Source organism: Cricetulus griseus (assembly GCF_003668045.3).
Source record: "Cricetulus griseus strain 17A/GY chromosome 1 unlocalized genomic scaffold, alternate assembly CriGri-PICRH-1.0 chr1_1, whole genome shotgun sequence".
NCBI classification, from domain to species: Eukaryota; Metazoa; Chordata; class Mammalia; order Rodentia; family Cricetidae; genus Cricetulus; species Cricetulus griseus.
The window spans coordinates 204,703,331-204,716,859 of record NW_023276807.1 but is presented as its reverse complement, the minus strand read 5'-3'; the positions used below and the strand labels follow the sequence as shown (position 1 = coordinate 204,716,859).

The following is a 13,529-nucleotide window of genomic DNA, read 5'->3' as shown; positions in this document are numbered from 1 at the left end:
GCGTGGAGAGGAAGCTGGGTGGAATCCTTACCCGGCTGTGAAAGTTAGATGGAACGGCACGCAGCCGAATTCTTCCGTCAGTGTTTATTATCTAGGCTGGCCGTGTAGGAGTCCCCGTGGTTTGGGTCTCTCTTTCTCTATTCCCTTTCCCCGAGGAAAAATGAAAATAGGTTACCCTGAGATTTTGAGCCATTGTGGCTCTGCAAGAAGGATCTCTCCCCATATTTTTTATTATTGCTCTTTATGGTGGAACATGCTGCGTTTATCAAATGATGTGTTTAGGCATTTCCAAGGGTGAGTGCTGGACTAGTAAATACATTTCCCCATCTTAACATGAGATGTGAATTTTAGTTCCTATATAACACTTAAGAACTTTTCAAGGGGGTAAGAATATATTTTCAAAGAACTCCCCTTCAGAGGCTATCTAAGCAACGACTTTTTAAATAGTGTTACTTTCACAGCTCCAAATAGGCTGGATATTGGGAGAAGGAATACAGAACATAATGTGTTCTTTGTAAGAGCAACCAGTTTTACTAGTTAATAATCCAGTTCTTTAAAACGGACATTTAAAAAAAATTTACCTCTTAGGGTGGAGAAAACATGACTTGGGTTCTGAGTTTAAATCAGGAAGTCGTAGTTGTTGCGTTAAGTCTGAGAAACTTTTGCCTTGGTCTCTTAAGCAAGGTAAATATGAAAACCTACAGTCCTTAATTTCATTAATAAAATTTCATTTTGAAGGTGAAAGAAAACTCACAGTCTTGAATCCGCCATTTTGAGGAAGTTTCTAGGAGTGTCAAAGTTTCCAAGCAGAGATCTTGGTAAGATAGGTGCCGAATTTTAGGAAAATAAAAGCTAGTTTTGGATGCTGCCTGCCTGCCTATATTAACATAGCTCTGGGGGAGGGGACTCAGCAGAGGAACAGAAAGATTTTTCCTTTTCTTCCCCCAATCTCTTTTTCATATGTAATTATGGAACATTTGGAAGGTAGAGAGAATTCCTAGTAGTTTCGTAGCTTTGAATATTTATCTACTTCAAACTTAAAGTGTGGGGAAGACAGCTCCAGTTAGCAGGAATCAGAGGGGGCCGCCTCTGAGAACCCCAAATCCCCAAAATCTGCCTCCCCCAGGATCTGCAGCCCCATCAAATCAACATGGAAGCAGCTTGCTCTGCCAATGCGCTTCCCACTTGCAAAATGTGGGTGCCAACTTTTTTTTCTGATTGGTGGGATTCTAACTTTATTTCAACATTTCTGGCAAGCCCTGTGCTAATCTTTAAGACTTTTTTTTTGCAGTATGTTTAAATTAAATATTTGATGGGTGTCGCTTAAAAGTTAAATACTTGTTTGTTTAGCTATAGTTCTTTAGACACATATAATCAAGGTCCTACAAAACCCTAATAAATCTGTTACTTACCTCGAAATCTAATTATCCAGACTACTAATTAGGTGAAAATGATTACTGGAAATGACTTCAAATGTGGAATAATAGCGGTTGGGCAGTTTTCTCAAGTTTGTTGTTCAGCAAGTTGGTATTTTAAATGTTAAGTTGGTATTTTAAATGTTAAATACATTTACATTTTAGTTTCACAGCAGTTGAAAGTTGTAATAAAAAAAAAAAAGCTAAGATAATTAAAATCTCTGCCAGGGAAAGGCAACAGTCTGGGAAGAGGTAGATTTCTTGAATTGTTTCTTTGTTTCTCACCAATGGGCTTTGTTATCAGCATTATTTATTTAGCCAAAGAGTTCTTTGTCTCTGCAAATGGCCCCAATCAAGTTTTGTTTGAGACAATTAGCTAGTGCCAGCCAATGAGTCCTATGCAAATGTTGGGCTAGGAATGTAATGTGTGCATTTGGAGGCGTGGGGTTTTGTTCTTGGGGAAGGCAGATTGTAATTGCTTTCCTCGGGTCTTTTTTTTTTTTTTTTTTTTTTTGTTAAGTTTGGGGTGGGGGTGGGGAAGACAGGTTTATCTGGTCTCGCTCCATCCCCTCTAGTTTTGGAGCTGCTGGGGGTTGAGGGGACGGCGGGGGGCGCATCTGCAAGTCCTTTAAAAGCCTGTGTCTAGCGTCACCCTGGCTCTCTTTAGTTAGTGATGGAACGTGGAGGAAGCTGCTCCCTCAGAAGCAGTAAACCAGCATCTCTGTTTGTTTGCTTTGCCCCTAGTTCCATCACTCCAAACCCACCCACCAAGGACACTGACCCTGTCCACTCCAGGCGAATCGCGACCGTCCGGCTGGGTTCCCCCAATTTGGGCCGACTTTGCGCCTCCAAACAACCTTAGCATGATGTCTTATCTAAAGCAACCGCCTTACGCAGTCAATGGGCTGAGTCTGACCACCTCGGGTATGGACTTGCTGCATCCCTCCGTGGGCTACCCGGGTAAGTGAGTTACACGGCATTCTCAACGCCCTTCACCACCACGCTCACCCCTCAGGAGCTCGGAGGTTGGAGGGTTCACTGCCCTCACTCAAGCTCCAGACAGGGTCCCCACTGCGTTTTGCTTGTCACGAAGCAGCCGAGAGCCACTGGGCATTTACTGACCCAAGAGGGAACAAGAAGCTGGGAAGAGACGAGTCTGGGGTTTGCAGCAGTCACAGAAAGTCACACCGCTTCATTCTTAAATTAGAGAGGCTTGGGGGACACTCATTGGGCAGGGTCGTGAAAGGTTGTTGACCTTGTCACTTGAATATGCTTTTGCCTAGTCTCCACGCCCAGTTTCTAACTAGTACCACCCTAAGAGTGATCAAGTTTTCTTCCCTACTGTACCCTATAGTTCTTCAGATTTGCCAGGGGTTTCTGGTGCCTCCAGGCCCCCTCCTTTAATCCTTGGAGGTGTGGCTTCCCTCCAGATGCTAGGCACCTTTCCTCCCCACCCGGCACCAAATACTCATAAAAGTCTGAACTATTGTTGTATTTTAAAGATGCAAGAACAAAGGTCCTTGCAGTGTTAAAATACCGTGGGAACTGGCTCCACGTTCGCCCAGTCATTTCTAGCCTCTGGTCCTTGCATAGCCTCTAACTTTACCAGACAGCCTTTTCTGTTGGCAGTGTGGTCTGTCGGTTGTTTCTTGTTTGTTTCCAGAATTGGGCATGAGGGTGGGAATTGTCTTTACTCGGTTTATTTTGTTAGCTCTCCAGTGGTGCTCTGTAGTTCAAGGGGACACTTGCAATGGGAGGCGGGGGATACTGCACTGCGGGGACACGACACTGTGTGTCCTGCTCTGTGTGTCCTGCTCTGGAGGGGGTGGGGATCCTCAGCGGTGGGAGGTTGGGGAGTCGTGCACCGAGGCAAAAGTCCCGTGACTGAGAAACTGCTCCCCCACCCTAAAGGGCCCTGGGCTTCTTGTCCTGCAGCCACCCCCCGGAAACAACGGCGGGAGAGGACTACGTTCACCAGGGCACAACTGGACGTTTTGGAAGCTCTGTTTGCCAAGACTCGTTACCCAGACATCTTCATGCGGGAGGAGGTGGCGCTGAAAATCAATTTGCCCGAGTCCAGGGTACAGGTAGGACATGTAGACACGTCCTCTCTGAAGTTTGGTGTATACAGCTCTTGAGCCAAAGAGGAGCTTGAAATTCTAAACATTCAGGAGCCAGTGAACCATTCTCCATTTGCTCTCTGCCCCTCTTAATCCAGTGAACCAGGGCCTTCTGGCCTGGTTGCAAGGTTAGAGCAGCAATTCAGCTGCAGACACAAAAGTACTAGATAGAGACTTTGGATCTCAGAGTCCCTGCAGTTGGAGATATCCAGTCGAGGGCAAAGTTCAAGGATAGTCAGTCACATGGTCCTTGTGTGGCCATCATGTTCGTGAATGGGAAACCGGGACAGTCTTTTTTCTTTTTAAGTACATGAAGAGATAGAGCGAGTAACTTTCTCCAGGCCATACCTGCTTTGATGACAGTCAGAAAGAGTGCTTTTACCAAATAAGTTGATACTGTGTGTGTGACTTATTGAGGACACAGTTTCCTAGCTGTTATTTAACAGACAAAATTTTTTATTCTTAATATCTGTGAAGATACCCCCTTTCTTGCTCTAGTTTCTCCCACATTTTTTACCCTGAAGGGAAGAAAAAATCAGCTACCTCTTGACTGTAGAGCAAACCCCATGTGGAGTTGGTGTTTGGCACCTCATCTATACGTATATGACACTTTCCTTTGGGCAGGACATGTTTTTGAAAGTGCCAGACGTCACTGTGAACTACAAAGCAGAAAACAGGATTTTTCAAAGCTGGTTGGAAAAAGTTTAAGCATTTGGTTGGAAAAAGTTTTGGCACTTGTAATTCTTGACCTAAAGCCCTCATTGTAAACAAAATGGCTTAGGATATCAGTGGTGCTGAGCTTGGCCTTGGGGGCATTACAGTTACAGCATCCAAATAGTCAATGACCTGTAGTCAATGTCACACTTTTAATCCCAGCACTAGGGTGACAGAGGCAGGCTGGTCTACAGAGTAAGTTCCAGGACAACTAGCTGTATGAGGAGACATGTCTGCCCCATCCTCTCCAAAAAATGAACTGTAGCTAAGACAAATGCCAGTAGTTTCTATCCTAAGTTGTTGCATTGCGGAGGATGTACAAGGCTGCTAAAGAGAATTTTCAAAGTGGCAGGCAGAATTTTGTTTTTTGTTTTGTTTTGTTAGCAAATCAGTGAACCAGTATAGTGAACAATATGCCATACATTACTCTGAAGGCACAAACTTGAGTCTTGAAGACTGGCATTGAGGTCTGCCTTTAAGCTTGAAGCAGAAGCCACACAAGCTATTTCATTTACTACAAAGAATCTTTCAGCAGACCCTGGCTCAGATCTCCTCTCCACAGGAGCGTGTCTTCTTGGAGATTTCTTTTATGAGTCTGGAAGAGACAAAATGTTAGGTCGTGGAACCAGCCTCAGTATTAGTTGTTACTTCCTAGACAGTGCAATGTGCACTGTTTGAACTCAGTCTGCTCTTGGTGGCATGCAGCAGCAGAATACTTTCTAAAAGACATGTACATGGTCTATTTTGAGGTCATTCCAAAATATGGTGAGGATTCTGTATGTAGGAGAGATAACATGGGAGAGCAAGGCAGAGAAACTTTAGCTTATAATTAGTGTGATTATCTTACATTTTCTTGTCATGAACTATATGTAAGGTGTGGAGATGCAGGTGGAAGAGCCTTGTTAGCAGTCTCTAGCAGCAAAGGACATTGTCTGATCATTTGGCTATGCAATCTGGGACCACTCTTGCCCTTAAGGAGTTATTTTGACCACATTAAAAAAAGTTTTTTTTCCCTTTCAAGGTATGGTTTAAGAACAGAAGAGCTAAATGCCGCCAACAACAGCAGCAACAACAGAATGGAGGTCAAAATAAAGTGAGACCTGCCAAAAAGAAGACCTCTCCAGCTCGGGAAGTGAGTTCAGAGAGTGGAACAAGTGGCCAGTTCACTCCCCCCTCTAGTACCTCAGTCCCAACCATTGCCAGCAGCAGTGCTCCTGTGTCTATCTGGAGCCCAGCTTCCATCTCCCCACTGTCAGATCCCTTGTCCACCTCCTCCTCCTGCATGCAGAGGTCCTATCCTATGACCTATACTCAGGCTTCAGGTTATAGTCAAGGATATGCTGGCTCAACTTCCTACTTTGGGGGCATGGACTGTGGATCTTATTTGACCCCTATGCATCACCAGCTTCCTGGACCGGGGGCCACACTCAGTCCCATGGGTACCAATGCAGTTACCAGCCATCTCAATCAGTCCCCAGCTTCTCTTTCCACCCAGGGATATGGAGCTTCAAGCTTGGGTTTTAACTCAACCACTGATTGCTTGGATTATAAGGACCAAACTGCCTCCTGGAAGCTTAACTTCAATGCTGACTGCTTGGATTATAAAGATCAGACATCCTCATGGAAATTCCAGGTTTTGTGAAGACCTGTAGAACCTATTTTTTTTTTTTTTTGTGGGTGATTTTTAAATATGCTGGGATGGACATTCCAGTTTTAGCCAGGTATTGGTTAAAAGAGTTAGGCAGGGTGATGCTCAGTCCTCTGATCAAAGTTCCCAAGAGGCATAGAAGGAAAAATGAAAGGCCTTAGAGGGGCCTGCCAACCAGCAACCTGAAATGGACAAACCAATCTTAAGATTCCATCATAGTTCTAGATCATTGGTTTTCTGATTTGCAAATGATTGATCAAATATTCTAGTCACATGCAACCAAACACCACTCAAAATAAAGATCAAACAAAACTAGGTTGAGAGGGAAGGTCAAACCCTTCGAAGCAGAGGTGATCCGGTGTTTTAGCCAATCCTTGGTTGAATCTTAGGAATGGACAGTGCCCCAAGCTCATTCACGTTTCATGACCAACTGGTAGTTGGCACTGAAAAACTTTTCAGGGCTGTGTGAATTGTGCGACTGATTGTCCTAGATGCACTACTTTATTTAAAAAAAAATAATGTTCATAAGGAGTCAATATGTAGTTTAAGAGACAATCAGTGTGTGTCTTATATAAATGGTACATCTGTGGTTTTTAATCTGTGCTAGACTTCAAAACTGTGATCTCCTGTTATTGTATGCAACCTTGAACTCCACCTACGCAGGGGTTCTTCTGTGATTAAATAGGTTATAATTATAAACAAAATTCAGAGCAACTGAATACTGATGTGGAAAGATTAACTTTGGCTGGAGGTGAGTTAGTTGCCCTGCCGTCTCTGGTCAAGGATGGAGAAGCAGCAAAAGGACCCTGACTCATCAGTAATTTCTCAGTGGTAAGCCTGGCAATGGAAAGCCGATGATCGCTGCTCTGACCCTGGTGAATCTTAAAACTGAGATCATTGTCATTTATGCTTGCAGATGTTAACTGGAAGTTATATATGCATAAACCCTTTCTTCCTGGATTTGGCAGATATGTATAATTATATTAAAACGGTTCTAGCACAACACTGGATCTAGTTTAATTTTATACCATTACTTGTGAATGGGAAGCCTATATTCAGCCTACTTTCCCAACATGTTTATTGTGAGGAAGGGAAGAAATTAGTGATTTTATTCCTTACGTTTTTACCCTTTCTTTTGCTGATCTATGAAGGACAGTGATTTGTAGAGTTCTGTGACTTCCCTCAGGATTGCTCCAAAGTGAGTTACATCTCCCAGTCAGCCATTAGCGCCCTTTCCTCCCCTGCTCAACCCTGAATCACTTGTTAGGCACTTTGTTAGTATGTTTTTATAGATAGATCAGGTGTGTGTGTGTGTGTGTGTGTGTGTGTGTGTGTGTGTGTGTAAAAATGAGTATTTCAAAAAATAAGAATGGCAAGAATTTGTTTCAGTTCTCTAAGGGCATTTTTTTTTTTTTCTTAAAAAGAAGACGCTGAGGTAAACACCAGAGGGAGTGTAATCAGAATCTGAAAGCAATTCAGGCAGAAATGATTTCTGAACAAAGAGTTTCAGAAAACTTTAAAAACCTATAATTTCAGTAGTTGAACATAAGGCATCCTGGTCAGTGAGTGCTTTGTGGTGTGTGTGTGTTGGGGAAAGGAGAGAGCCTCTTTTGGTTGTAGGACTTATAGAAAAGACAAATGGCCAGTGATTGTGGTGTTCTTCAGGTAAAAATTATTTAATTTCATCTTAAACTTCGTATGTCCTTAAGTTTGACCAAATTCAATGACTCTTGATTGTAACTCTGTAAATGAAGATTAGCAGTTGCAACCATTTTGTCTTCTAATGAGTAAAGTTGTTTCACTGCTAAATAAAACTCAATGCTTTACAGCCATCACCAAGCACAGAGCTGGATGGCTGGATCCTCCTGGACCTGGAGCTGATTCATCTGTGGTCTTCCCTGAAGTGACCTAGGGGCCCCATGGTCTTTACCTTTTCCCAGGTCTAGGTTTTTTTTTTTTTTTTTTTTTTTTATCCTGCATGTTTTTTCATGCAATAGTTAAGTAACTCCTAAATAACCTGTTTCTCACACTGCCTTTGATTTTCAGGAAACCTTAGCAAGGACAGGGTGGGTACTTTAAAAACAAGAGTATCTGACAAGCTTAGGGCTACTCAGAAAATGACTTAGTTTCTTCAGGGTCTGAAAACGAAGTTAGAGGAGGTCTCTTAAGACCAATGTTTTTCATCACTTTTGCACAGCTTCGTTTAACTGAGACCACAGTTTCAATTGCTTTTTGAATGGATACCCAAAGTAGAAAGGATTTCCCATCATCAAAGGCAAAGTGGAGTGGGTGGGAAGCTAACATTGGCTTAAAGACATCCAGAGTTCTGATCGCCACTCCTAATCAAACTGGATTTAATGAAGTTAATACGTCCCATACTGCCTGATATTTGGTACTGAAATGACTGGTCTCTAAATGAATCTGGGAGTCGTTTAGCCAGAAGTGAGCCGGCAATATAATCTTCTTTGGGAGGGCAGAGGTGAGGTGTGGGGACAGATTGGCTTTACACCAAACCTTTATCATTTCTATAAAGATGCCTGGCCCTTTGGATTTCACCTAGGGAGCGTTCCCTTCATAGATAAAAGCAATTCAATCAAACCAATTAAATTCCGGCTCTTGAAACCTCCAGGTTTAGAAAATGGTCAGTTTCCTCAACTCCTCCAGGTTCCAGCTAATCTCACCTCTTCTGTGTGCCCGTACCTAGCCACCTCTCCACTCAAATATCCAGAAAGAACAGCTGCGGAGGCAGGAGGCAATTTCGAGAAAGAGCTGGTTGGTCGAGGCAGCCCACGAAAGGCCTCAGACCCTCTTCAGGGCTGCCCTTCCTAGCAGCTGTAACTTGCTAGGAAAATCGTCCCAGCTGGGCCCCGGGATCGGGAGTTGGGGCGGAGGCCGCAGGCGGTGGTGCAGGCGGCGGCTCCTGGGCTTCACTCGACCCTGCCAGTAGAGATGCAGGATCTGGCCTAGCCAGGTGGCTCTTTCTATTTCGTGGTGCTCCCTCAAGGTCTAGGGTCCTTTCGCCCTGTCTGTCCCCTGACCTGGAGGCATCGTGGCCAGGGCTAGGGGAAGCGCGGCCACGCCCGTAGCCACTGAGCCCGAAGTGAGGGTGGGTGTCGTTGGGACCTTCCAGAGATCCCAGCAGAGCTCAGGGCTAAATTCAATTTCTGGGTTTGTAAAGCGAGTTGGGAGGCAAGCTTCCTGCAGCGGGGCGGCCTGAAACATACCAGAGGCCAGCGCTGAGAAGAGCCTGGTCTGGAGGACACGGCTTTGCTGGGTTCCGGGGGGTGCGCCGCAGGCGGCTAGGGAGGGGACAGCTGCTCCCGGAAGCTTGGGGAAGCGGGTCACTCAGCTTGAGGCCTCCTGATGCTCCTCGAACCGGGGCGCCCAGCTGAGCCTGCCCTTGGGTACTTTCAAGGACAGCCAGGTGCTTAGGTAGTGAATGAATATACCGAGTTCTGGCCCTCTGGTGGGAGCCGGGTACTGAGTCGGAAGCTAGAGAAGCTCATTGGCCCTCAGCCTCGTTCATCCCCTTACTGCCACCCGCTGCATTTCATTTCCCCACCAGCGTTGGCTGGTTTTGGTTTGGGATCCGATGCGGCAGCCCAGAGGGTCAGAAGCAAGTTCTGGAATGGGGAAGCGGCTCCTTTCGGTGTCCCGAGTGTCTCCTGGTTGCCAAATTATCCCTTTCCAGAACCTGCAGTGCCGAGGCCTCACACAAGTGCCGATCTCCATTTAATCAGAAGCCACCAGACGGGCCAACATCACAACACAAGTTCGAAGCCGAGAACCTCACTCCTGGTGAGAAACTCGGTATTGTTATTAAGACAACGCTTTACTCCAAACTCCGTATGCTGATGTTAGGTGGGGTCTATTGCATGCAGAGGTGTGTTTTAATCATGCAAAAGACGAACACAAAGAAGCCGGGCAGGTAACCGACTCATCCCATACAAATAGAAGCAGAAAACAGGGCGGAAAGGTGTTCTATTGGTCCATGGCCTGTGCCTGAATTTTTGCCTTCCTCTTCAACCATCAGGAAGGACAACCCTTCCTCCTCTGTCACGGCTCTGCATACTCAGATCTGCGAGCAGGGCTCTAAACACCCGTGCTTTTCTTTTGTAATCCTCCCTCACGCGTCAGCGAAGGTTGCTCTGATAAACCTGATTCTCCCAGAAACCCTATGTTCTGCCCTTGGGTTGGTGGGGCATAAAAGACCGAAGACAGTACTCCTGCAAGGGGGAGAGCAAAAGCCCTAAGGAGAGCTACCCCGATATTTTGGGGGATTGGCTGTGTAACTGCACGGGTTATAGCGTTTGTCTCAGACAGAATTAACATTACAAGCCAAGCTGTAGTAGACCAGTGTGTTGAGAGACGTAGTGTGGAATTGCTTGGAGCTTCTCTTTCCAATTGCTTGCTAATAGTAACATGATTTGGAGTAGTGTTTTTAAAAATTATTTTAAGCTCATTTTGAGCAGGATGTATACGTTATTTGGAAAAGGTGGTTTTTCTGATGGAAGCACTTGGAAAGAAACGGAAGCAAGAAACTTGTGTATGAGGAAGTGGCTGGAGAGGAGGAAGCAGGTAATGCATTTGAAAGGCCCTCTACTATGCAACAGTACTCGCAGCCAAAGGAGGTCCCTCCCAAATGCTAAAGAGAAGCAGCCAGACTTCCCCTCCTGCCAGCACTATGTTTTATATTTAAAAACCAACCCGCTGTTGACTGCAAACAAACAATAAGCAGATTCAAATAAAGGAGCCCTACCAGGTCCAATCCATTTAGTCAAAGACGACTGTGGGTGCCAGGGCAGCCATGCCGTCATCAGGGAAGGGCAACTTCAAAATTTGTTTTTCTCCTAGAGGGAAAGTCTAACAGCATGGGGTCTAGGACTTACTTTTATTCCTCAACCTCCTCCACCCTTTATCTCTGATTCTTAGTGGAAACAGTATTTTGAAGAAAACAAATAAACAAGCCGAATAAAAAAGAATCCCATAGCAAACATACTGGTAAGCTGGTAAGGTTTGAATTGACCTGTGTTGGCTCCAGGAGGGGAAAAGGATATTCTGGAATCAGGTAGACTCCCCTGCCACCTTCCCTCTAGTGTCAGAGTCTTAACTCGCTTACTTGCAAGGATGGGAAAAGGACTTTCCTATTGAGGGTTTTTTAGTCTGCTTGATATCCCTGGGGGCCATTTCCAGCCTAAGGACTTCCTTAAAAACTAGGTGTCCATTCCTAGCAGGCATCTGGTGACTGGTTACTTCCCTTACCACCCCCACCACACACACCTTGGACAGCTCATGAAGGTACCAACAAATACTCCTTGGGAAATACTGTCTGTGAGCCTTTGCTCCCACATTATCAGGTCAAAACAGGAGGGTGGATTCTTAAGAGACCTAAGTTTTGGGTCCAGTGAACACCTTCCTTTAGGCCCAGTCCCAATCTCACAACCTTAACCTCCAGAAGCCTTAGACTACATTACAACCAGAAGAACAAAACTCAGAGCTATTAAAATGTTTCCAGAACCACTAGTCACATTTTAGGATCATGAACCATTAATAAAAATCTCCTTAACATTCAAATGGCTGTAAAACGTGTTGATAGAGGATTACTGGGGCCTAATGGGCGTGATGTGATAACATGGTCTCGAATAGTGAGTTTGGGGAATGGTGTCTGACCACAGCTACTCGATTATCAGCTTACAGCTAAAACATTTTTTTTTTTTAAACTTGCGATGATCTTAAGAAAAGGCATTGTTCCCAGCAAAGCCTGGGACTTGTGTTCATCATTTAACCTCTGAACAACCGAGTACTGTTCTGACTGTGTGCATAAGGTCACCTTCAGAGGTAAGGAGGCGGCTTCTGAGCCACTGTCCCTTCCCTGGTCTTTTTGTTTTAATGTGGAACATTTCATGAATTTGCCTGTTATCCTTGCAAACGGGCCACGCTAATCTCTGAATGGTTCCAATTTTAGTAAATGTGCTACTAAAGCGAGCACCCTTTCCCTGGTCTTAGACAACTAAAGTATTCTCTCTCCCCAGAAAAGCTGTGGTTTTGGAAGTTCCAGGCCCTTGCTGGGCTGGGGGGGGGGGGTATGTGGGGTGTGTGTGTGTGTGTGTGTGTGGTATATCAGGCAGTGGGTGTCCCAGTCCCCAAACGACTGCAAATGAGCTCCCAGGGCTCTCCAGAGGGCTGGGGGGGCTCCTTTGAACACTGCTGACAGAGTCAAAGACATAATGGCGAGGGAATGGGTTCCTGGGCTTTTGGGGAATATTTGGCAAAAGCACCGCTTTTCTTTGCTCCACTCACACCTTTCACTCAACAAGCAAGCCCCGGGCAAAGCACAGAAAGCCAGGTCGCCTCTGGCTGCAAAGTCCACATTTGCACCCTCCTGGGGATGTCCCCTTCCCCAGTAAATGATGCTCAGGTCATTTGGAAGGTGCAGAGACCTTATGCTGGGAGGGAGAGAATACTTTAGTGTCTGAGGGGCAAGTTCTATGGCCAGTTGCTTGGGACACTGAAAGTATGACCCACCCAACCCGAGTCTCTGACTGGCACCTCTCTGAGAAAAGGGCCTCGAAACTCGGGCTACCCAAACCCGTCTGGCTGCTGCCACCAGCTCCCCCGCGGGGCTGACCCGACAGAGATGCTGCCCTTCGGAGTCCCAGAGATCCGAGGGCGGTGGCATGGGGGTGACAGTCGGATGCAGCCATCTCCTCTTCCTCCCACGTGGGCCCGACCCTTCGCACACCATAACACAGCCCCAGGACGGCTGGCTAAGGCCAGGCTTCCTCCCTCGGCTCTCTGAAGTGAACAGATGCAGGAGTTGAGCTGGGTTTGGTTTCAGGGCTCCTGGCCTGCCTTGGGCCTGCATCCTCGAACCCAGTGTTTCCAGGAGGGGGAAGGCAGTCCGCAACGTCCCTAGTCCTTGCGGAAGTGCGTCCAGCCAGGGCCTAGGCTCCGCTGGCTGGAGGTGGCTTCCGGTTCCAACTCGGAAGCCTTACCAGCTGGTGTATGGAGAGGCTTGATATCCAGTGCCAGGGCCCGTTTAGACGGCTGGTTTAACGAATTGACCTAAAATGAAATTTGAGTTACTGTTTGAACAACACCTGGTGCACACACTGGCCCGTTGCTTCTCCAACTGATAATCCAAGTACGTTTGGTCACCTTTGAATTCTTTTTGGTTTCAGAGTTCCAATACAATTTATTGCTTAGTAGTAGGAAAATTTTAATATGGGAGGGGAGGGACATGTTTGGGCAACAATGTGATATGTGAGGTGTTTGTATTTATAAAAACATTTCAGCTGAGGCTATAGCTCAGTTTTAGAACATTTGTCTTGCATCCATGAAGTCCTAGGTTCAATTCCTAGTACTGCCAGAAAAAATAAGAAAAAACAAAGATGTTTTAAAAGTGAAGTCTAGGGGCTGGAGAGATGGCTCAGTGGTTAAGAGCGCTGGTTGCTCTTCCAGTTGGACTCAGGTTCAATTCCCAGCATCCACATAACCGTTCACAACTCCAGTTCCAGGGGACCTGACACCTTCACACAGAAATAAATGCAGGCAAAGCACCAATGAACATTAAATAAAAATGAATAAAATAAAAAAAAAACTGGTCTTAAGTTATTGCCAGCCTATAATTGA

The 13,529-nt window shown here is 45.7% G+C and overlaps 1 protein-coding gene and 1 non-coding gene across 3 annotated transcripts; one reads left to right on the top strand and one right to left on the bottom strand.

The window, feature by feature from the left end:
* The first annotated feature begins 2,278 nt into the window (after positions 1-2,278).
* On the top strand, positions 2,279-5,891 carry Otx2 (orthodenticle homeobox 2). Of its 2 annotated transcripts, none has more exons than XM_035453310.1 (3): positions 2,279-2,375; positions 3,351-3,502; positions 5,271-5,891. In XM_035453310.1, the coding sequence occupies exons 1-3, from the start codon at positions 2,279-2,281 to the stop codon at positions 5,889-5,891; spliced, it is 870 nt and encodes a 289-aa protein (XP_035309201.1). The 2 variants fall into 2 exon arrangements, with proteins under 2 accessions (XP_035309201.1, XP_027242270.1); XM_027386469.2 differs by having other exon boundaries at positions 3,327-3,502.
* A 5,891-nt stretch (positions 5,892-11,782) lies between these two features.
* LOC113832213 lies at positions 11,783-11,886 on the bottom strand. The gene has a single exon (XR_003479407.1). It is a non-coding gene; the product is annotated as a U6 spliceosomal RNA (small nuclear RNA).
* Positions 11,887-13,529: the final 1,643 nt, after the last annotated feature.